The sequence below is a fragment of the Notothenia rossii genome (genome assembly GCF_949606895.1).
Source record: "Notothenia rossii genome assembly, chromosome: 9".
NCBI lineage: Eukaryota > Metazoa > Chordata > Actinopteri > Perciformes > Nototheniidae > Notothenia > Notothenia rossii.
In genome coordinates, this window is record NC_136907.1 from 34,956,892 (window position 1) to 34,981,346 (window position 24,455).

The 24,455-nt window shown below is 40.5% G+C and overlaps 1 protein-coding gene across 37 annotated transcripts in view; it reads right to left on the minus strand.

The window, feature by feature from the left end:
• dlg2 (discs, large homolog 2) overlaps positions 1 to 24,455 on the minus strand; it is a gene marked incomplete at its 5' end in the record, with an annotated part of 449,978 nt that overhangs the window by 214,532 nt on the left and 210,991 nt on the right. For 2 of the 37 annotated variants that reach the window (XM_079650368.1, XM_079650367.1), the window contains one exon: positions 19,875 to 20,344. The exons of 30 other annotated variants lie outside the window; for them this stretch is intronic. In XM_079650368.1, coding sequence (XP_079506494.1) covers positions 19,875 to 19,904 — 30 coding nt within the window. Of the gene's footprint in view, positions 1 to 1,492; positions 1,592 to 19,874; positions 20,345 to 24,455 lie in introns of those variants that run through there. 5 more of the 37 variants (XM_079650382.1, XM_079650372.1, XM_079650373.1 and 2 more) reach the window with 4 other exon arrangements.

The window sequence follows — 24,455 nt, forward strand, 5'->3', positions numbered from 1 at the left end:
TCTGTTTATTCTCCACTGTGGCTCTTTTTCTCCCTCCCCAAGGCAAGCGTTTGCTCCTGCTGCTGTAATTCAATGCAATCCCTCCCCGTCGAGGCAAGCACTGTAACTATCTCCGGTAGTCCAGCAGCAGATGACAAACCCCCACCTCTCCGCCTCTTCCAAGGAACGAGGGGACCGTGCGGCAGAGTTTCAGTTAGATTTTTTTTCGCCGGTCAACATGTCCGTTAAAGTTTAAATCTTCCGGACAAAATTAGAAAAGTGCCGGTCAAAGGTATTCTTTGTTATTTATTGAGCTTTAAAACAAATGAATAATGACTATATAATCATAAGAATAAAACACGGAGGACGGATATCTCCTTTTGTCCCCCTCTTCTCCCTACTGCAGTCTAGCAGCTGATCTCAGAGCATGCTCCCCTCTCCTGCAGGGGGGCGTGGTCAGCTGCAGCTCACAGAATCAACCCCCTGCAAAAACAGGGCTGGAAAGAGCATATAGAGCGAAATGAGGCATGGTTAAAATGCAGGATCTTTTTTGTATTTTGAAAAAAAAACTATATTTATATACTTTATATAGGTATTGCCCTACAATATATTGTTCAAATATAGCATGATAGGTCACCTTTAACTTGAGTTTCTAAGGTTTACGCTTAATAAGATATGATTTTGTTTTCTGAACTGTTCTCCGAAACTTGGGATAACATGTATTGTTTCAATTGTTTTAAATGATATCCTGATGAAAAAACAAACAGAAAATGAAAATATATAGTTGCCTCACTTTTTGGTTATATTCCTTTACCACAAAAGCCATTGCCAACTCTGCAGGCTTCATTGTAAAGACTATCACTACTTTTTGAAAGATTGTAAAGCAAAAGTGGGCAGTAGCTTTCCATCACTGACAAATCAAAACAAAGACCCTTACACTGAAGTTTCGGAATCTTAACAAATTATTGAAGGACTTCAATTGATACAATATTTATTTTCTAGTTAATCTAAATCATTAAATGAGTGACCCATCATCTGCCAGACAGGAAACACAGCTCTGGTTCAGACTTGCTCATTGTACAGTAAAGTTAAAGGTAAACCTCCTGCAAAACAGAGGACTGTTAGACTTGCTTTTAAGCACATCAGAGCCCTGAAATGTCACTACACTAATGAAGGTTGACAGTACAGGGATGCAGAATTATTACACTAGCTGTAAATATGACCTCATTAAGCCCCAGTAAGCATTCATAGAGCTTCAAGCTTTGCAGATAGAATAGCAAAGCTGCGCTAGCACCACTCTCAGAAACAATTAAATATGTATTTATACTTGTCGGCTTATAGACAAACAAAAGAAACGCTGTAATCCTTATCCCACCGGTTGCTCTTCCATCAGGTATACCACAAAATAATAGAGAGCGCACCACATGATACCACTCAGCCACTAATAGAGCGTATACTAAAACAAGTCATCATCACTGTATTCCTGAAGCAAAGAGAATGTTTCGCAACCTACCTTGCATCCAAACATCAACGACAGAGTGTTGTTGGTGCCGGCAACTTTGCAGTGGCACAGCACTGGGGTGCACTCTGGGCTTTTAACTTTAGGAGACATTCCTCTGTGAGCTGCTGCTGAACGGACTCTGCAGAGCTGAAGCAAAAACACAGCTACCGGACTGAGCCAAAGCTAGGAAGAGAGTCCACGCTTTATGAGAGCTAGTTTTTGCATACAAGCTTTTTCTCTCTCTAACACACTTACACACACTCCAACAGAAACTCCCCTTCCCTGCTCTCTCTCTCTCTGTCAGGATTGCCCACAGTCTCTCTCTCTCTTATTCCACTGTACAGTGATAATCCTTAGTATCCTCCTCCTGTTAGTCTCTCTTCTTTCAAAGAATTACGCCATCACTGAAGTTACCCGCAAATTAGCATTTAGAATTGTTTTTATTCCCATTATTTAGATTTTGTTTTTCTCATACTGAGTATGTTGCGGCTATGAACATCATCCAATACGTTTCTCTCAATCTCCGTTAGCCCAAAGAGTGAAAGGTATCCTCAGAACTAGATGGGGGAACCTCCGGTATAGTGCACATTGGAATTTCTCGTTTGCAGACACTCCGAGAAATATATAAAATGCTCAGTAGTTTATCATGCTTGGGCAATACACAAAAAAAACCTACTTCAGCTATGTCAAACTTCCTATTTTACATTATTTCTCACTATTCATCAGTCGTGCCCGCAAGAGCGCTGCAGGAGGAGATCATTAAAGTCTACTGATTGAGGAACGTATACCACAGCTGCAGTAGATACAGTGTCTTTCACAACCCTTTGGTAGAGCAGAGGAAGTATATTTAACACCAGTTTAAAGCATACAGTGCTTTGCAGTACTATCCACTCTGAACCACTAGATGGAGCTGTATTACCGAGGAAAACACAGTTCCAACAGGAAACAGCAGGGCCTGTAACAAAAAATCAATTAACAGTTAAATAAACATAGACTGAGCTCAATCTAAATTGCAGGTCTCCCTTGAAAAAGAGATCTATGATCTCAATGGGACCAATCTAAAGGTTTGAAATGAAAGGAAAAATCTAGATTAATTAATCTGTGATCCTGAGAGAAACAAATCCGGAGCAAGTCTCATACAAAATGATATAACCTATGATACAAATGTGCAAGTCTTTTATCTTCCAATAAAAGCCTCTCCATTTGCACTTTCAGATCTGACCATCCTGAAAGAGTGACCGCTCTGTTGTCTCTTTTGGAGGTCGGTTTTGTGTATTGTTCCTTGTCATAATAAAAGATCCAGGGTAAGAGCGTGTCATATTATATACAAACTGTAAAGACTCCAGGGCAAAATGTGTGATTTGTGATATAGGCCATTATTAATACATTTGACTTTTAAGCATTAGAAATTGCTACAGTATATTTAAAGCAATGCGGAAAACACACTTCTGCAGTTCTGAGACTTACTGTGTAGAAAAAGGCCTCCAATAATTGTAAACACCCTAAATTCATATTAATATCACTAATGATTATTACTATATCAAATTTGAAATACTGATGTAAATACCATTATATTTAAAATGTTTATGCTGTAATGAATGCTGGATGCAGATATCCAAATGAAACTTCCTCCTCCACAGAGCCTGTGGCTCAGAAAAACAGCATGTTGAATCCAAAGTGTAAACTAAAGCCTCTCTGATGTTAACACTCAGCACTTCTTCAACAGGTTAAATATTTAATCACAAACATGTCCATTCAAGAGGAATACAAACACTGCCCCTAACCATGCATGCGTCCAGCAAAGGAGAACATTCCTCCCATTAGTAGGGAAAAACATTGTTATCCAAAAACTCTACACAAACGCAGACTGTTTGAGAAGAAAGTTGACTGATTTATCTTTATCTGTGTAAATTGGTCGAGTTTATTTGTAAAATGCTGCTGTGTCTTTTTGGCTTAATTGTTAGTGCAGAGCTCTGATAATGCTAGTCTCTAGGTGAAGGGGTGCGTAAATACTCAAGTAGTAAAAAAAAGCATCTTTGTCTTGCAAAGTTGATTATTAAGTTATTAAACAAAAACATGCTCAAACGCTTATCTTGTTTCAAAGCAACAAGATGACTGTAGCCGTATTAGTGCTGCACTTTGTCCTTTAGGTTTATTTCCGTCAACATATAATTATTATTCTATATTTTACAAAATGGATTTTTGGTTAAAGTTAATTGATTCAAGACTATTGGAATCTCAATTTTTCCAAGAATATATGTTTTCACAAACTCCTATTATGTGAGTAGGTACTCGCTGACAACAGAGGTATTCTGCTGAGTGTTTCAGATGACTCATTTATCACCAAGGTCTTCCACAGAGAACCGTTTCAGATTGAGATTTCCTGCATTGCAGTTCAGAAAAGGAAGTCACTCAAACCTGAATGGAGGGTGCAAGTAGGTTGATAATGTGTAATAAGCTATCTTGCACACATCAACAGGAAACAAGTGAAGTGAAAAGCCAGTGCCATTATATTTTAGACAATTTGCCCTGCCATATTGGCTTTACATTAAATAAAGCACAACTGAGCTTGGAGACTAACGATGTTCTGAAAGAAATGTTGGATCTTCACAAGTCAGACTAAGTTGTAGATGGTGTATCATTTTGCATTTCGATATACAGTCCCCTCCAAAACTATTGGAACAGCAAGGCCAATTGCTTTATTTTTTGCTGTACATTGAAAACAATTGGGTTTGACATCAAAAGATGAATATGAGACAAAATATCAGCTTTAGCTTTTAATTCAAGGTATTTACATCTAGATCTGTTAAACTGAGAAGATAGCACATTTTGTTTAAACCCAACTGACCAAGTGAGCAAAAGTATTGGAACATGTTACTGACAGGTGTTTTTTGTTGCCCAGGTGTGTCCTGCTACATTGATTATTCAAACAATAAATAGCACTGCATGTATACTCTCAGTTTGAGCTTTGGGTTTCACCGGTGCAGCCTGGATTTATAGTTAAAATAGTGTAACCAACATGAAGACTAGAGAACTGCCTACAGGAGAAAAGCTAGCAATTTTGAAACTGAGATAAGATGGAAAATCCATCAGGGCCGTTGCACAAACATTGGCCATAGCCAGTACAACCATTTAGAATGTCCTTAAGAAGAAAGCGAGTACTGGTATACTGAGCATCAGCAGTTGATGACAGAAACATTGTGGGAACTGTAAAGAAACATCAACAACAACCTCCAGAGGGCAGGAGTGAAGGTATCATAATCCACGGTTAGCAGAAGACTTTGGGAACAAAAGTACAGAGGCTACACCAGAAGATACAAACCACTCATTAGCAATGAGAATAGGATGGCCATATTTGAATTTCACAAAAAGTACAGGAAAAAGGCTCAAAAGTTCTTGGACAAATTAGTATGGACTGATGAGATCATGATGAACCTTTACTAAAGTGATGGTAAAGATGGCTAACAAGTGGAGAGATAAAGGATCTGCTCATGATCCCAAACACATAAGCTAATCTGTGAAACATGGTGGAGGTAATGTCATGGCTTGGTCTTGCATGGTTTCTTCTAGACGGGCTCATTGATCTTCATTGATGATGTAACACATGATGGCTAAATGAACTCAGAAATCTACAGACACATTTTGTCTGCCAATTTAAAGAGAGATGCAATCAAACTGATCGGGAGATCCTTCATCATGCATCAAGACAACGACCCAAAACACACTGCCAAAACAACCAAGGAGTTTATCAGGGAAAAGAAGTGGAAGGTTTTAGACTGGCAAATTCAATTTCCAGACTTAAACCCAGGGCCGGCCCTAGACTTTTGGGGGCCCTAAGCGAGCTTTGGCTTGGATCCCACACAACACGGAACCAACTTTTGTCTTATGATGTTAGCATAAGCACACATATTGTATAAATAAGCATGTAAACACTGTGGACCTAACCTACTCTAGAGGGGTCCTCACCTCCTCTAGGGAGCATCAATCTGGTGCACTTTGAGAGCAAAATTAAGAGATCTATGGATACCTCTCTCAACACCCATATGAAACAGAACTGTAAACAGATTTTTCTGTATGGATATTTTACAAATCACTTAAACTGTATTCTTGTTTTTTCATATAGTATTTCATTACTGTTTTTCATTTATTCTCTCTGGCTGTCCATCTCATAATGTTCACATAGAAACTAGCTGTCAATAGGAATATCATTCAGAAGAATTATAATTTCTTGCAAAAATCTGTCACAAAATGAGGTTGCACATTTAAATTCAGGTGTTGTTATGGCAACATCAGTGGCCAAACAGCCACATTTACTGCTGCAAATACGTTCAAACATGCTGTTGACACGTAAAGCAGTGGCAACTACAGTATGCCACCATTTCAGCTGACTTTTTCTCAGAAATACTGTCACATAACATCCATATATTTCAGTGCTAGGTTGATGCTTAGCTAAGCTAACTATGAAACACTTTAACTGACAGGACTCCGGATCAACTGTGTACTGTAAGGTAGCTTCTAGCTTCATGTCGAACAGTAAGCCAACATTTCCCAGAGAGCTTTCTTTGAAGTTACCAGGTAACGCTAAAAAAACATTACATTTAGATTGTATGACAAAGTGTTTATTTAATATATCTGGCTAGCTATAGCTACTTGTTAACGGTTTAGCTTACCCCCGTGGTTCAAAGTAACGTCAACGTAGCTGTAATTTATGCTTTGCATACATGTTCGCATAACTTGGAAGTTTACTGACATTTACATACCTTGTTCACCTGGCTCAAGTGGTGGCTCTGGGGTTGTTGTGTGAGCCACCACTTGAGAATTGTCGTATTTTTTAAGAAAATGTTTTCTTATGTCCATCTTCAAAAACTCTGAGTCTGACAGACAGTTTATTTTAAACATTTACACAGCTCACAGGATAGGTACCTGTCAGCCAATAAGACATATGTTTATTTCCATTCAACTCTCTGGTTGGTCTGGTGTCTTGCCTCTGAATTCACTGAACACGGGAAATTACAATCCTGTCGTCCTCTCTTGTGTCATGATGAGGTTCAGTTAAAGCACGGTTAATGTATTATATTATTGGCTCAATAATATAATACATACCTTTGAGAGTAGGCAATCTAGGCATATTAACACAATTAATTAAACATACTTATCACAGCGACGGTGTACTGAGATTTTATTATTTTTTTTAAATACAAAAAAAATAATATTAATTAATTTTTTTTTTGCTAGGGGGCCCCTTAGTGGCTGTGGGGCCCTAAGCGGCCGCTTATGTCGCTTAATGGGTCGGGCCGGCTGTGCTTAAACCCTATTATACCTGATAAAGAGGAGACTGAAGGGAGAAACCCCCTGAAACAAACAACAACTGAAAGAGACTTGGTGAAAGCCTGGAAAAGCATCACAAAAGAAGAATGCAAAGGTTTGGTGATGTCAATGGCTTGCGGGCTTGATGGAGGGGACTGTATCACTGAGGCAGGCTGAAACCCCTGAAGAGAGACAATGTGGCTTAATGACAGGAAGGACAGACCTCTAAATCATCAGCTAAGAAGTAGGGAATCCTTGCAGCATTAAGTTTTTTTTTTTATGATCATCCGTATCCTATTAAAGTAACAAAACCAACAATGTGTGTCAGGGTTAAGCAGGAAGCTCACTGCGCCGAGGCTTCGGAGCGTGGTTCGAGTAATCCAGGAAGTCTTTGGTGAAGCGTGTATCGAGGCTTGTATGGTTTTAGGACAGTGACGTCATTAATGGCAAACAAAGCCTCGCTGCCCGGCGATACCACGTGATGCTTCAGATAGTCCTTCAGATTGGTTCAACCAATGACACCTCAAAGTTTTACAACGCTCATATTGCCCCTCCTGTACACGGGCCCGTTATCACGATGGAATTAAGAGAGCTCAAACCCTCACTTATACCCCATCTGAAGATTGTGTGTTTGTTTGTATCACTTGTTGATGTTTGCACTGTTTAGGGCTGTGGGTCTGTGTGCAGTTACGGAGCTGAGTCAAAGCGCAACAGACAAGATAGACTCAACACATAACTTAGTTTGGTTTCCTAACCTGCTTACTTTTCCTTGGTTTAAATAAAAGTTTAGCTCCAAATTACACATCCCAATTGAATCGTTCTACTGACAGAATGGAGACGACGAGTGAGAAATAGAAATGCAGGAATGTGTTGATTGGCAAAGAATCGACTAAGACTAAGTATATTAAAAGTGAAGTAAGTGTTTTCAGGCATAATCAAAATGTAGGCTTAGCTGGAAGACAGTTGACTTTCAACCGAAGGGTCTAGTGATGTGACGTTCGCGAACGATCCGATTATTTAGAGCAGCTCTTTGGTACGAACAAAGGGAACCGAGTCGTACTTGGTGAGAGCCGTTATTTTTATCGTTGGTTCACTGCCTATACCCCAGGCTCACCAAGCTCATGGCGGAAAAGCTTTGCATTGTGTCAACGTCTATGTCAGGGGTCGGCAACCCGCGGCCCTTTAAGCCCTCTGCTCTGGCTCCCTTGAGCTTAGACAAAAATAAGAAGGAAATAAAATAAAAGTATTTGTAGGACTATTTATATTTTCTTGCATGGTTTAAAATCTTTCGTATCTTGTATTTTGAGGTGACACTGTGACACATAAATAAAAAACAAAACGGTTTTAATTAGGTCAACACTAAAATATGCGTCACATCCTGCTACGTTCCCAAGCTAGCGCCTTTTTTTGCAGGCGAATAACCTGACCCCCGGCTCCATGAGCGAACTATGGATAAATTGAAGAAGTACTGGCGGAACACAGGATTTAATTCTGCGTGGACAGAGTTATATGCTTTCACAGCAAGCGATGCTGGTTTACCGGTATGTTTGATATGTAGAGAGAAGTTGTCAAAGGTGCTGCAGCCTTTACGTATCGAGGAGAAAAACGGAAGAGGAGGACAGCTGACGATCTTCAGTCATAATTCAATGGGGTATGTAATTTATTTCAGAAAACATTTTTTGTTATATTCCATGGAATGCTCTTAACGTCCCGATAGCAATGAATATATTAAATGCTTTGACAATAAATACATACACAAATTAATCTCTGGAAGCCGTAGCGCTGTAAAAAGCACCGCCAATCATTTTAGCCGGCCCGGCTAAAATAACTGGATGGCCTACCTGCCTGTCAGCCTTCCATCTGTGCACAAATTTATCTCGTGCCCTCATTGGTCATGTACACGTTCGTGTGTGTTAGAGGAGGGGCTCTGTAAAGAAGTCTGAAGGAAGTGGCAGATTTTTTCCGGTTGTGTATTTTCAAATTCTAGCGCACTCGAGCTGGTTTCTCCATTCTTACCTACCCTACCTTTAACTCTTTTTAGGGTGCAGCTATAAGTTTTATTTATTTCAAACTGGGCCCATTTTAATTATTTATTTGTTCCTTCCAATGTGCAGAGGACTCCCCAAGTGCTGTGTTTAATTTATTTTTAAAGTAGGCCTGTGTATTATTTTTAATTCTCCTTATAGGGGTTCTTTGTTTCTTATTCGAGGTTAACAGTATTATATAATGTAATAAATATCCTAATAAATGCAAAAAAACTGTAGTTTTTGTCTGATATAACAATAAATAAAACTTTATAAGCTATGAAATATGTTTTGCGGCTCCAGACAAAAATGTTCGGGGAAAAAGGAGCAAAATGGCTCTTTTGGTCAAAAAGGTTGCAGACCCCTGGTCTATGTTCTACTGTGAATCAGGACTCCCTCACCAATGTTGCTAGTTCGTCATCAACAATAATCTTTTAAATCAATGTTCAGATTTGAGTGACCATTATAGATCAATAGTCTGCTCATCTCCATTTTACTAGACCATCAACAGTTGATTTGTTGTTATTTGGGGATGTCATTGTGTATTATGATGCTGAAAAACTGTTTGTGTTTCTAAACTTTATTTCAGTCAGACAACTCACGTATTTCTCTTTGATATGTTTATTAGAGGCAGCATATAGTTTGAGTTTGGCGTCTAAGCTCGGGCCTCATCACTCCACAGATGTACACAGAATATTGCGTGATGATTAGCTATACCCCGAGCGAGAGAGAGAGAGAGAGAGAGAGAGAGAGAGAGAGAAAAGAGATGCCTAGTTTATTTCCCCTGTGTTATTATCAGAAGTTACTGTAAACTTTTGAATAATGTAGTTCATCTACTTTTAGTCGTTTGTTTAAATGTTTTAATTATGTTGTTTTTGTTTGTAGAAGTGCATCATTCCTTGATTCATTGGAAAATGAATCTGAACTTTTTGATCTGTTATGATGATAAAAATGAAGCCATTTCTAAATGAACCCAATTACGTGAGTTTTAAATCGTCCTACTTAGTTTATAAGGAAATGATGAAGAGGAACAAATGAATTGATTTGAAAATGATATCTATGTAGGTGCTGACGCTGATGGTGGTTCTAGTGTTAACATACATTTAAATTAAATATGTGTAATGGCAAATGCCATATCTGATTTTCTTACCTGGAATTCTGCCTTTTTGAACAGACTTTTTGATTGACTCCTACCTATATTGTCTGCAGTTCTAGGGTAATTATGAATCTAATATGATTGTCATCGGTCTAAATTAGATTTCAAATGATTGACTGTGTATGTAATAAAGATCATAGTGTGGGTTGAATCTATTTTCATAACCACTGTCCTTTAACTGATTTAAATGCAGAAACTGGGCTTATTCATCAGAATTTCGTATGACTTGAGTTGACTTGCTTGACCTGAGCAATGACTTGACTTGACTTGCTTGACTCTCACCACAGTGACTTGGGTCTTGCTTGATACTTGTAGGTCAAGACTTGAGACTTGCTCATGACTTGCACATGTAGGACTTACTCCCACCTCTGTTAATTTTATACCAAAGAACACAGGACTCTGACGTCTGCTGGCGCATCATAAACATGTCGGATGGTGAAAGTGCAGTCGGATTCTCAAAGCACCGCAGTGTCTTCTCCTTTTCAATTCTCCTATCAACTATCCCTTAACCCCGTGACGTTTCACACAGAGGTCAAGGAATAGACGATGGGGTTAGGAGCTGATTCTTTGACTATTCGACTGCAACCCTGGCCTTGCAGGGAAGGAGCTCACCATCCAACACAATGTAGTACTCATGGAGCTGTTTCTTGTGGTCAGAACTATATCCTTTGCCCTTTACGCATTTCAGTTAACTATATTTTTTTAAGGAGGTCTAAAATTAATATAGAAAACAGTAATATTAGAAATAATAAGCACACCATTTATAATACACCATATGTAATAAAATGTATTGTTGCACCAGATTCTGGGCTCTTTCCGGAAATAGACACGTTACAGTGATTTCTGTGACCGGACGGAGTTGTATGATAGAAAACCTGTCTAAGACACGAGTCGAGTGGATCTGACTTTAATTACATTTGACTCTAGTGTTTCGTCAACTTAATGTGTTGCTTAAAATAAAACTTCTGCATACAGTATATGACACTGTGAGGGTTGCACGGCCAGATACGGCTCAGCTGACTCAGATAAGGAAATATATGACACATTATGATGTGATATGAATGATAATGGGACACATCAACGTCTGCACTCACAGTGCCGTGGACTGTATGTTAATTTGAATCCGGTTACTTATGTTAACTTGTGGCAGATATTTAAGTAAGCTTTCTTAACGCTTATGTTATAATAGTCAGATTGCTCTGAAAATGGGAGGTGATATTCTATTAATTTTCACGTTCACAGTCAGTTGATTTTCACCGGCCGTCTTTCCTGCAACGCCAGTTTTTCTGTATTTCCTTTCTCCTGTAATATGACTTGATCGCTTTAAACTCTGCACACGGAGCTCTGATTGGTCAGCAATCAGTGCTTTCACTGAGTTCATCTCTTATCCTGGAACCAAACCTGCTCCGGAGCAGGTTAGCCATTCAGCATAAGTTACCATGGAGATCTAGCCCGGTAAGAAGAGAACCAGCGTCGTAGGACCGGAAACTATGAAGTTAGATATGGTGCAAAATGCGAGAGCATGTAAAACCTGATGTCTGAGCTTGTGTGCATACATTTACACTTGTATCAAATATCCACGTATCTGTGAACCACATCTGAAGTCACAGAAGAAAAAAATGTGTAGCTTGTAGAAAAAAATAATTAACTTTGTGATGAAATGTTCACTTGCAGAGAAATATATATTTTTTAAATATATTTTCCATTACAACTGCAACTTGGTTATTACAACCTCTCTTTCGGGTCAGTCACACCCAAGTGACTATTGTGGCCCCTGTCACACCAACGCAGCTCCCGTTCTAGCTCCGTGCTTCGCTCACAACAACAACAATGGGGGACTGCGTTGGGTCGATGATCGTGTTACTTTTAATCATACGAAGCTAGATTAAATTAAATAACTACTTCTCCAACCTTATACTTTTCTCCAGAGTGCCGTGGTTCATTGTTTATTAATGTGTTACAGTGGCATTTACCGACCACTGCAGTGCTGTTCACCCACTGGAGTTTATTCTCCCGTTAGCTCACAGCAGCGCCCGCTGTAAAGTCGGCCTATTCACTGTCTGACTGTCACACAAGCAGCTGATAAATATCCCCAATTCCTCATAAGTGAATGTGTGTCAGTCTGAATTGACGCTGTTTGGCATCACAACACTGTTATTAAAGTTTCTCTGGTATGAAATGGGTGATGTTAGCATAGCAACCGAAGCTAAACTGACTATATTGACTAGGCTACTTGTAGCTTGTTGCTATAACTTGTGGAATAAGCCGTTTTCTACAGGCAGATTTTACCAGCGTATTTTTCATTATGATTCTACTTGTGATAGTCGGACATGACAACCTGTGCAGCCCATGTATTGATTCCATCTGATAGCTGCGATAATACAAAACAAAACATCTGCCTCCACCAGAGGTTGCGCTAGACTTTTTTGCTGCCCGTCATTTTGACGGACAGGATCGAAAATGTCCGTCAAAATCCATTATTACCCGTGGGTCTGTACTCTGTACACAACTGAAGGGGGGGGGGGGGGGGGGCGAAAGAGCACGCTCGTGAGCTGTCAACGGAGGGGGGGGGGGGGGCCTCGTGAAATATTAGCGCCGGTGTTATGCCGGTGTTAATCTTCTCTGGTCCCCTCCCCAATCTGATCAATGATGACATGTATAGCCGCATGTCATCATTTCAGCGCTGGTTGTCTTGGTGGTGCCCAGCAAACAATGTGGGCTTCGTAAATAATTGGACAGCCTTCTGGGGAAAACCTGGTCTGATTAAGAGAGACGACATTCATCCTACTTTGGAAGGTGCAAATCTCCATTCGGCAAACATTTCAGGGCTTTGTGGACTTAATCCATGACAAACTGGTGTTGAGACCAGGAGGCAGAGTCGCAGTCTTACATGCTTCTCTGCGCTCTCTCCTAGGCAGTCATCCATAGGAATCCCGAACCCAATAAAATACCTAATATTAACGGTGTGTGTGTCTGCCCAAGGACGATTTAATGTAAAACCTAATAGAGGTGTGATACATAATAACCTACTAAAAGTAAATGTAACAACCACTAGAGTGCAACAAAACAGGAAGATTAAATGTGGTCTCTTAAACATAAGATCTCTAGCATCTAAAGCAATATTAGTAAATGATTTAATATCAGATTATAATATTGATATATGCTGTCTCACTGAAACTTGGTTGAGACATGAAGAATATGTCAGGATAAATGAGGCCACTCCACCCAGCCATATCAATACTCATATTGCCCGAGGCACGGGCCGAGGAGGTGGAGTTGCAGCAATCTTTGACTCAAGTTTACTTATCAAAACTAAACAAAAATTAAATTATAGCTTTCTTTGAAAGCCTGGTTTTCAGTCTTACGCATCCGACCTGGAAAACCTTGCAACCAATCTTATTTGTAACGGCCCGTCCACACTATAGCTTTAAAAAAAGCTTGGAGCTGGGCGTGTCTGAAGCTTGGGGATTTTATTCGAGCACCGCGACCAACAACCAATCACATGAATGTCCCGCCCCCGGCATACAAAGCAAAAAACCCCGGGGATTTTATGCGAGCAATATATATATAAACTCCCCAAACAGGCGAAAACCTACCAGTTTCACTCACTGTCTCTGCCACCTCCCTCCATGCCTGGTTCCTCCGGTTTGTATCCCAGTAAATAGTTCTGGTCGTAAAGAACCGGGTGATTTGCTACCGTAATTTCTCGTTTGGAATATGAGGAAATGAACTGCGGTCTGGCTCTCCCAGCTTGCACGCGGTTTGATTGGCTAGCGCTTGAACTGTCAGATTTGCATAAACGGGATTTGATTGGCTGACGCTGGCTACTCCGGCGTCTCCGGCTTCAGAAGTTGAACATTGTTCAACTTTTGCAGCCTGAAACGCCAGGAAAGCTCCGCTCTGCTACCCACAATTCAGTTCGGCAAAAAGCGAGGCAAAGTGACGTCACCCCATTCAAAGTGAATGGGCAGACGCGTTGGAAACCGTTTTTGAAGCTGTCGAAGCTGTAGTGTGGACGGGCCGTTACAGTGTACCGTGCACCAGGTCCTTATTCAGAATTCTTATCAGAATTCTCTGAGTTTTTATCAGCTTTGGTACTTAAAACAGATAAAGTAATTATCGTAGGTGACTTTAATATTCATGTTGACGATGATAAAAATAGCCTTACTGTTGCATTTAACTCTATATTAGATTCTGTTGGTTTCTGTCAGAGTGTAAATAAACCAACCCACTGATATAATCACACTCGACCTTGTTCTGACTTATGGTATTGAAATTGAGCAACTATTAGTCGAACCGCATAATCCTGCTTTATCCGACCATTTCTTAGTAACTTTTGAAATACTGTTACTAGACTACAAAGCATTAGCCAAAAGCTCCTGCAGCAGAAAACCTATCTGTTCGTGCTATAGCCAAATTTAAGGAAGATATTCCACCAATACTTAACTCGATAGCATGTCTGCATGTAAGGGAGGAAACTTATACAAAATGTGCACCACCCCAAATTGATCATGTTGTTGATAGTGCTACAGATGCGCTGCGAATAAAATTAGACTCTGTTGCTCCTTTGAAAAAGAAGAAAATAAAACAACATAGATTAGCTCCATGGTATAATGCCGAAACCCGCAAAAATAAAACAAAAGTCGAGACAACTTGAAAGGATATGGCGTTCCACTAAACTTGAAGAATCTCGTTTAATTTGGCATATTACTCTCAATGAATATTAGAAAGCACTGCGTAAAGCGAGACCAGCCTACTAATCTTCATTAATAGATGAGAATAAGAATAATGCAAGATTTCTTTTCAGCACTGTAAACAGGCTGACAGAGAACCACAGCTCGATTGAGCCTTCTATTCCCATAGCACTCAGTAGTAATGATTTTATGTGCTTTTTTAACGATAAAATTGTTACTCTTAGAAACAAAATTAATGACCTCTTGCCTTTGACCAGTATGGTGTTATCAACAGCTCCCGGAAACGTAAGTTCTAATATTACACTAGATAGTCAACTAGAATGCTTTTCAGCCATAAACCTTGAACAATTAAATTCAATGATTCTCTCTTCTAAACCATCAATGTGTATCTTAGACCCGATTCCAACTAAGCTGTTAAAAGAAGTTTTTCCATTAATTAGCACTTCTTTATTAAATATTATGAATATGTCTTTATTATCCGGCTATGTTCCACAATCATTCAAAGTAGCAGTGATAAAACCGCTTCTTAAGAAGCACAACCTCGATCCAGAGGTTTTAGCCAACTATTGACCTATTTCTAATCTTCCGTTCCTCTCAAAGATTCTTGAGAAAGCAGTCGCAAAACAGCTGTGTGATTACTTAAAAAACTATGATTTATTTGAAGATTTTCAGTCTGGCTTTAGAACACATCATAGCACAGAGACAGCTCTGGTTAAAGACACAAATGACATTCTAATAGCCTCAGACAAGGGACTTGTCTCTATTCTTGTTTTGCTCGATCTCAGTGCTGCATTTGATACTATCGACCATGATATCCTATTGCAAAGACTAGAGCACTTAGTTGGCATACAGGGAACTGCTTTAGGCTGGTTTAGGTCCTATCTATCTGAACGCTCTCAATTTGTACGTGTCAACGATGAATCTTCCACGCAAACCAAAGTTAGCCATGAAGTGCCACAGGGCTCAGTGCTCGGACCTATTTTGTTCACATTATATATGCTTCCGTTAGGCAATATTATAAAGAATCATTCTGTAAACTTTCATGGTTATGCGGATGATACTCAACTATATTTATCAATCAAGCCTGATGAAATTAATCATCTAAATAAAATTCAAGACTGCCTCAAGGACTTAAAAACGTGGATGACCTTAAATTTTTTTATGTTAAACACGACCAAAACTGAAGTTATTGTACTTGGCCCAAAGAATCTACGAAACAAATTATCTAAAGATATACTAAATATGGATGGCATTGATTTGGCCTCCAGTGAGACTGTAAGGAATGTTGGTGTTATATTTGATCAGAATTTATCCTTTAAAAACATAAAATCAATTTCAAGGACCGCCTACTTCCATCTACGTAACATTGCAAAAATCAGGCATATCTTGCCTCAAAACGATGCAGAGAAACTAGTCCATGCATTTGTTACTTCAAGGCTGGATTATTGTAACTCCTTATTATCAGGGTGTACCAAGAAGTCAGTCAAGTCGCTTCAGCTGATTCAAAATGCTGCAGCTCGTGTACTAACCAGAGTTAGGAAAAGGGACCACATTACTCCTGTTCTAGCTGCCTTACACTGGCTCCCTATAGAATACAGGATAGAATTTACAATTCTTCTTCTCGCCTACAAAGCCCTTAATGGTCAGGCGCCATTTTACCTTAAAGAAATCATTATACCCTACTGTCCTACTAAGGCATTGCGTTCCAAGAATGCAGGGTTGTTGGTTGTTCCTAGAGTCTCTAAAAGTACAATGGGAGCCAGAGCCTTTTCTTATCAAGCTCCACTTTTGTGGAATCAGCTTCCAGTTTGTGTTCGGACGGCAGACACCCTATCCATTTTTAAGAGTGCGCTTAAGACCTTCCTTTTTGATAAAGCTTATAGTTAGGGCTGATTCGATTCAGCCCCTAGTTTTGCTGATATAGGCTTAGTTTGTCGGGGGACATCTTACTTCTTCCTTCTCTCTGTCTATACCTGTGTACTCTCATGTTCCGATTAACCCAGCTTCCCCAAATTTCTTTCTTTTTGGTGTCTATATACGCCGGGATCCGGAGTCATGGATGATCCTGCGGTCCTTTGTCATGGATCGCGAGTCCTGGATCTTGAGTCGTGGCTGTGGTCCTGGATCATAAGTCCTGGATGGATATCCTCGTGGATTCATGTTCCTATTATACACACATGTATTTCCAAACATTTGGAATACCTATGTTGCAAATGTATTATCTTTTCAATTTACACACGGCATCTATTGCACGTCTGTCCGTCCTGGGAGAGGGATCCCTCCTCTGTTGCTCTCCCTGAGGTTTCTCCCATTTTTCCCTTTAAACTGTGGGGTTTTCTCCGGAGGTTCTAAGGACAGAGGGTGTCGTATTGTCATACTGATATTCTGTACAAACTGTGAAGTCCACTGAGACACATGTAACATTTGTGATATTGGGCTATATAAATAAACATTGATTGATTGATTGATTATACCGTGTTGTGCATGCCCACTGCACCTCGCGGGAGCGCGCCACAGCGTAAAGCATTAACTCCCAGACATTTCAATGATTTGTACGCCATAGTTAGGTCTGGAAACGACCTAAGGGCATAACACCGGAGCCCTGCTGCGGGGAAACTTTGGCGCTGTTCTGAGTTTGTTCTAATCCGTCAAAATGACGGACTGCTTTCAGATTTTTCCGTCATTGTCAAAAGAATTCCGTCATAGACGGAATACATTCGGTTAACGCGACCTCTGGCCTCCACCACAATGATCAATGAACGGATGGTCAAATAAACAGGATCACACGAAGCCTGGTTACTGGTTAGTGTTGCCTGACTTTATAAAGTGTGTTTATTTTAGAAATGCGTTCTAGTCACTTTGCTCAGCGCTACTGCTTGTTTCAGCTTGTATTTGCCGTAGGCTACTCTCCAAAAAATGTTAGTTCAGATTAATCTCGCATCCATCCGACGTAAGCGTGACGTATGCGGTTCTTGCTTGACACTTTTTTAAAGCTTGGTAAGAACCGGTTTTCGTGGAAAATAGCCGTCTCCTCTGCGGCGTGAACAGATAAAAAACAGTGCTTATCAGCCACAAGCTCCGAACCGGCCCTGGAACCGCGTTGGTGTGAAAGGGGCAACAGGCCCCGAAGTCATACGGTTCGACCTGGCTGTGACTGACCCGAGCTTGCGCCTCCTCGTTCTGATAGCTCCACCCCTTCGCTCCAACCCCCCTCCCTCCCCATGTTCCTCCCCCCACATCTACAGGTGAAAATTACTTTAGCGATACCTTCATCGCAAGAAGTGTAGCAAAAGTCAAGGCTGCAGATTCGTTGATTTATACTGCCACAGAGCAGAATCGTGAAGTTGTAATGACTGATTTGAGAGGTTGTAATAACCAAGTTGTAATGGAAAATATATTTAAAAAATATTTTTTTTTCTACAAGCTACAAAACTTTTTTTTTCTTCTGTGGCTTCAAATTTGGTTCACAGATACAGTACGTGGATATTTTATACAAGTGTAAATGTATCCACACAAGCTCAGATCTTTTTTCTGCAAGTGCTCACATCAGGTTTTACACGCTCTCACATTATGCACCATATCTACCTTCATAGGAAACCCAGAGTTTTCCCTGAAGTTAGCTCGCTTAGCGGAAATACGGCTTCGTAGTACAGGCCTCAGGTATTAATAACAACAAAGCCGGTAGGTACCTCGCTCCCACGCTCACTTGCACTTTGGATGTGAGCTGGGGGTGCCAGATAAGCCAACATCCCCCGCTTTCATCACTTACAGCGGCCATCAAACAGGGCAAATGAAAAGTGTAACCGGGGTGAAAAGGGTGTTACCTTTACTTAATTATGAATGTTGTTACATCAAGGCCGAAAATTAGGATGAGAACCAACGGTCAAAAATGTTTTTTCCCCTCCCAGAGCTGTCAGCGCAGCGCTTCCCCAGATCTGGCACCCTAGGCGAGCATCTATAACGCCAATGCTTAGGACCGGCCCTGCTTATTCCCTCAGTTCTTATGGAAGAAACCACCGTCTAATACCTCCCCCCCCCCGCTGCTGTCCAACACCTACTCCTTCATCCACACAGCATGCACCAATGGTAGAGGAGTTTTTCAGTCTACCTATCACCACATTAACTACTACTTTGAATTTCACGCTGGTACAATAACTGATCCTTACCTCGTTCCCTCTGCCCGCCCTACCTACTGTCCTGTTTTTAATCAACTCTCTTCTTTTACCTTCATCAGAACAACACTCTTGATCCGCACCAGTTTGTCTTTTTACAAAACTTAGAATGCCCTCCTCGCGGTCACTGAGGAACTGTTTAGTTCATTTATTGTTAAGAGAAGAAATACTACTTTCCTTTGGCAGTCTCTGGGAAGGTGGACACTAACACACACAATGTGCTGTCACTTCAGTTAATGACACATAAAGTACATCCTTTTAGAGATGCATCATTTATTTTTTTAAGAGATAACAATTTTTTTTTCAATAACATAATTATGACCTATTTATAAAAAAAACGTCTGAAATAGTGACAACATTTAATCTTTAATGTACAAGAGCCTATTGCACGTGATGCTTCAAAACACACTAACAATCCTCAATACATGTATTTGATTCACAAAAGTAAAAATGAAGGTAAGAAAGCAAATGCTCATAATCAAAAAGATGCAACCATAACCTGTTTGGTGGTTTTGCATCATAAATTATTAAAGCAATTAAAAGATTAACAAAATTGTAACTGCAATGGTTGTCAACAAACTGAGAAATGACATGTTTCAGCACCACATCCTTCCGTATAAACTGCCTGTTGTGTGTGTTCAGCAGAGGAAAATCTCCTGCTGATAGTAACTCACCAAATGGACATACAGCCTTACACTGGGATTACATGCACAGAATAAATGAGTGAGTGAGGTTTGTTAGCCTGTATAGTTGCAGCTCACTGTGGTTAAAGCGTCAGTGAGAGCAGGGAACTATAGCTGCTGAGGTTAAAGAGCCTGGAAGAAAAATAGACTTTGCTGCAGTTTTCTGCAACAGAGTTCCAGCTCTTTACCGCCCCAGACTGCAGGGTAAGCTGGCAAGCACAATGTATACATATGCCTATGCGCACAAACACAGAAACACACAAGCTCTCACATACAGCTAGTCAGCTAGAGTTTTATCATCTCACCCACGTATCACTTTAAAAACAAAACTGTGAACTGCCTTAAAGTCTTTCCTTACCTCCGCACTCTGTTCCTTCTCCTCCTGCATGCCTGTGCATGAAGATGTGTGTTTGTTTGGTGTGTGTGTGTGTGTGTGTGTGTGTGTGCGCGTGTGTGTGTGTGTGTGTGTGTGTGTGTGTGTGTGTGTGTGTGTGTGTGTGTGTGTGTGTGTGTGTGTGTGTGTGTGTGTGTGTGTGTGTGTGTGTGTGTGTGTGTGCGCACGCAAGTGTGTGTGTCGGTCTGCTGAGAATCAACTTGCTATCGCCCTTGCTGGAAAGTGCTCTGTTCAAACTACTGCCTGCTCGCTGAATGGCTGCTCATTGTGTGTGTGTGTGTGTGTGTGTGTGTGTGTGTGTGTGTGTGTGTGTGTGTGTGTGTGTGTGTGTGAGCGCGCGTGCGTGCGTGTGTGTGTTTGTGTGTGTGTGTGTGTGTGAAATCGCTGTCAGTGTTTGGGCAGCAATGAATTTCTTCCCCATCGCTGTATTGGTTACTGCGGCAAACAGGTTCCCCCTCCCACACCCCACCCTGCTGTAGGGAGCCAGAGGGAACCCCAGGCTGTGCTGCAGCACGGACGTTACGCCAGGTGACACACATACCAGAGCACAAAGAAGTTTGACTACCGACTGAAAATGAAATCAGTATGGGAGCAAAGCTTGCTTACATTGTGTTTCTGGTTAATGGTATCAGTCTGGCCAGATAAGCAACGTCCACCGATGCATACCCCCCCCCCCCCCCATGAGGGAATGTGTTTCAGTCTGAAGTGACACTGTTTCACATCATAAAGCCGCTATTACAGTTTTTTTCGATTGCTAACACACATTTTTTTTAAATTGCTCAGTTTCTCAGAACACTAAACACAATTCACAAAACCCCACACCCAAAGTACAAAACACCTCATTTCTCCTGCTAAATTAAGAACTGCACTCAAAACTACATAAACACTTACCAAATGCAAACTTTAGCACCAAATATAACACACTTCATTCACAATAGGCCTACTAGATGGTTTGACCACCCAACTACACACTGCTGAGCATAATCTAGAGCATCTTTTATGGGCTATGCTCTGTACATCGAGGTTTCTACAGAGAAAGATTGCTTGAGTATACAGAAATACAGTAAATGAAGAAATACAAATGACTTGTTTAAAAAAATCATATTTTATTCAAAGATAACATTGTGCAACATGCATCTCAGCACATAGTTACTCTGCTTCGGATCTCTCTAAGTGAGATGGCATTGTTTGCCAAAACCCAGTTTGTAACTGCTGCTTCCTGTGCCTCATTGAAAATCCTTAGCCTTCCACCTGCACCTTTGTTTCTCAGTCCTTCAGATAAACAACAAAGATATAATGGTTGGTCAGTGTCTGTGTTGCATAAAAGTAAGTTTACCACAGTACATTGTGCAGGACTTTTGTACAGTTATAGTATGCAACATGACAACAATTCAATTACAGTAATGAAGTAAATACGTTTCACACAACAGAGATAAGCACTGATATATCATGACTAATGCAGAGCTAAAAACTGGGAACTAACCTGTTTTCAAGTCTAAGTATCCGGATTACAGAGGTGACAGTACATCAGCTTAGATTAGGCTGAACCCTCTGTCCAGTCTCTCTCATCGTCAAACCATGGTTGATAACATTTCATTTCATTAGAGAGTATTCTTCTTTGTCCACGTCCTCTCCCTCCAACTCTACCTCTACCTCTTATTCTTCCTCCTCTCACTCTGACACCACCTCTTCCTCCTCCTCTCACTCTCAGCCCACCTCTTCCTCTTCCTCTTGCTCTTCCTCTTGCTTCCATGTTGGCTTCCATTGTTGCTGTAAGAAAGTACTCACCTGTGGTCTTTTTATAGTGCTAACATCCTGATTGATGAGCCAACAATTATGCCATCAGGTGTTTGGTCAGGTGGAACGTGTTTCTTGATCATTGGTCCATGTGTGAGGCATTTTGAATATCAGTGTTTGAAACCTGCTAACATGTGACTTTATGTCAGATTCCTGTGTTTTACGTGGAGAAACGTGTGCAGTGGTTTGCAAAAAGTGCCATGTTGATTTGCAAATTGTGTGAAAAGCTGAAAACGTGTTTTGGAGATTTGAGCCGATGTTTTGCTCTTTGAGTGTCAGTTAAAATAATTGTGCTTTATGTAGCATTTTAGTGTGTTAGCAATCGAGAAAAACTGTAAAGTGTCTCAGGAATTAGATGGGTGATGTTAGAATAGCAACCGAAGCAAATCTGACTATGTTGACTAGTTGCTATCATATTGTGGCATAAGCCGTTTTTCTACAAGCCTATTTTACAGGCCTATTTTTATTTATGATCATACTTGTGATAGTCGGACATGACCACCTGTGTACAGGCCCGGACTGGCCAGCAGGCCACTTAACAAGCCAGGCCATCGGGAAACCTCCCAGTCCTACCGATGGCCTGGCCTGTTAAGTGGCCTGCTGGCCAGAGGATTTTTTTTTTTTGTATGTATTGAGAGCGCAACGCTGCGCAGATGTGGGTCTTCCTCACACAGGGTGACTGTCTGTCTACAATATGTAGCCTGCCGACATGGCCACTTTCATACCGATCATAAATCAAAGCCCTCAATTGGTCTCTGTGTGGCGCGCGCGAGCAAGAAAGAGAGAGAGCGCGCACCGGTCAATTTTATTTTTGTTGTTAGCATCTGCTGCTAGCTAGCTGCGCTAACGGATTTAAGGAGCTGTTTCAACAACAAAGTGGAGGGAGAGTCCTCTCCTGTCAGAATGAGAGGCTGATAATTACAGCTCAGGTGAGGTTAAGGACTCTCTGAGTGTTTCGATTTTTTTGAAATAGTAACCCATGTCCGCATGTTTATTTTTGGGTAGTAGATTTAAACTATAGTGCTATCACTATGGGCAGCAACGCTGTAAATATTGACAATTAAATCCAGCAAAATGGCAACAAAAAAAAACAGGGCTTGGCCTGGCTAGGTGTATAATTCCCGGCCTGACTTATTGTACCAGTCTGGCCCTGCCTGTGTAGTAGGGCTGTGCAATTAATCGTATTTTAATCTCGATAAAACAATTATTATTATTTTGCTGCATTCCCTTTTGCAATTATGTTCTCAATTTGTCTTGCTTTATACATCCTGCCCGCGTGTGCGCTTTTGCCCCTCCCTAAAAGACCTCTCGGCCAGGTTGTGAGTAGGGTTCCAATATTTCAATTCCATCAGTATTGTTTAGAAATGTTAGTTTCGGTTCTGCTTATCGATTCCTAAGCAAATGCATCTCGCCGCTTTCCAGTGTTTTTTTTTTATACGTACAAAAGTGGTGGGGCACGAACAACCTAGATGTTTATATATATAAGCTTCTGGTGCTTTTTAATCAGTTAAAGGTGGGGTAGGTAATTTTGGAGAAACCAGCTCGAGTGCGCTAGAATTTGAAAATACACAGACGGAAAAAATCTGCCACTTCCTTACAGAGCCCCTCCTCCAACACACACAGAAAATGCACATGACCAATGAGGGCACGAGATAAGTTTGTGCACAAATGGAAGGCTGACAGGCAGGTAGGCCATCCAGTTACTTTAGCCGGGCCGGCTTAGATGATTGGTCGTGTTTTGTACATTACTACGGCTTCCACAGATGAAATTTTTTTACGGATTTTTTGTCAAAGCACTTCAGATATTCATTGCTATCGGGATGTTAAGAGCATTCCATGGAATATAACAAAAAGTGTATTTCGAGCCAGTTTCAGGTCTCAGGCTCGAAAATGACATTCCCAGAACAAATGACTATATCTTCACTTCTAAAAGGGGTAAATTAATAATCTTTTTTCTCAAAGCAATGATAAACCTGTGAGTTGGGTGTAGAAAAGTCAGAATCAATATAGAATTGTTTTATTTTAAAGTAAAATCAGATTGAACATAGTAAATGTGTCCGTCCAAAAACAAAACATTACTTATATTGAAAACCACCCTTGAATGATTGTTTAGTTGACTAAAAGCTTTAGGAATCCAAACTATAACATATAAGTACCCTATATCAAGATTGATGCAAAACAAGTGACATTTGACCTTTTTAGAGAGGTTTAGCAAAAAAACTCTTCTGGGGTCATTTGGGTGGATTTGCCATATCTCTGACCCAGAGTTCCCGTTAGGCGGTAATTACCGGACTGCCGGTAAAATATGCTGATGACCGGCAAATCTAAATCTCTCCGGTCAAAATGTCCGGTCAAAAGTCTTTTCCCCCTATATACAATACCGCATCACTTGCGCCACTTATGTGACAGACAAAAGATTATGTGACAGACAAGAATAGTCAATTCTAATGTCTAACACTTAATGTGGAGAAAGAGCCATAGATATAGATAGAGATGTCCTGTATGGGTTGATTGTGCGTTAATCTGTTGGTGATGATCTGTTGGTAATAAATAACAAAAAATACCTTTGACCGGCACTTTTCTAATTTTGTCCGGAAGATTTAAACTTTAACGGACATTTTGACCGGCAAAAAAATATTCTAACGGGAACTCTGCTCTGACCCCCTCGGTCGATTTTGATGATTGACACCTCTTTTGAACCGTTAGAGCCAATAGAATCGAGGGGAAGTTCCTAAAAACCCATCTAAA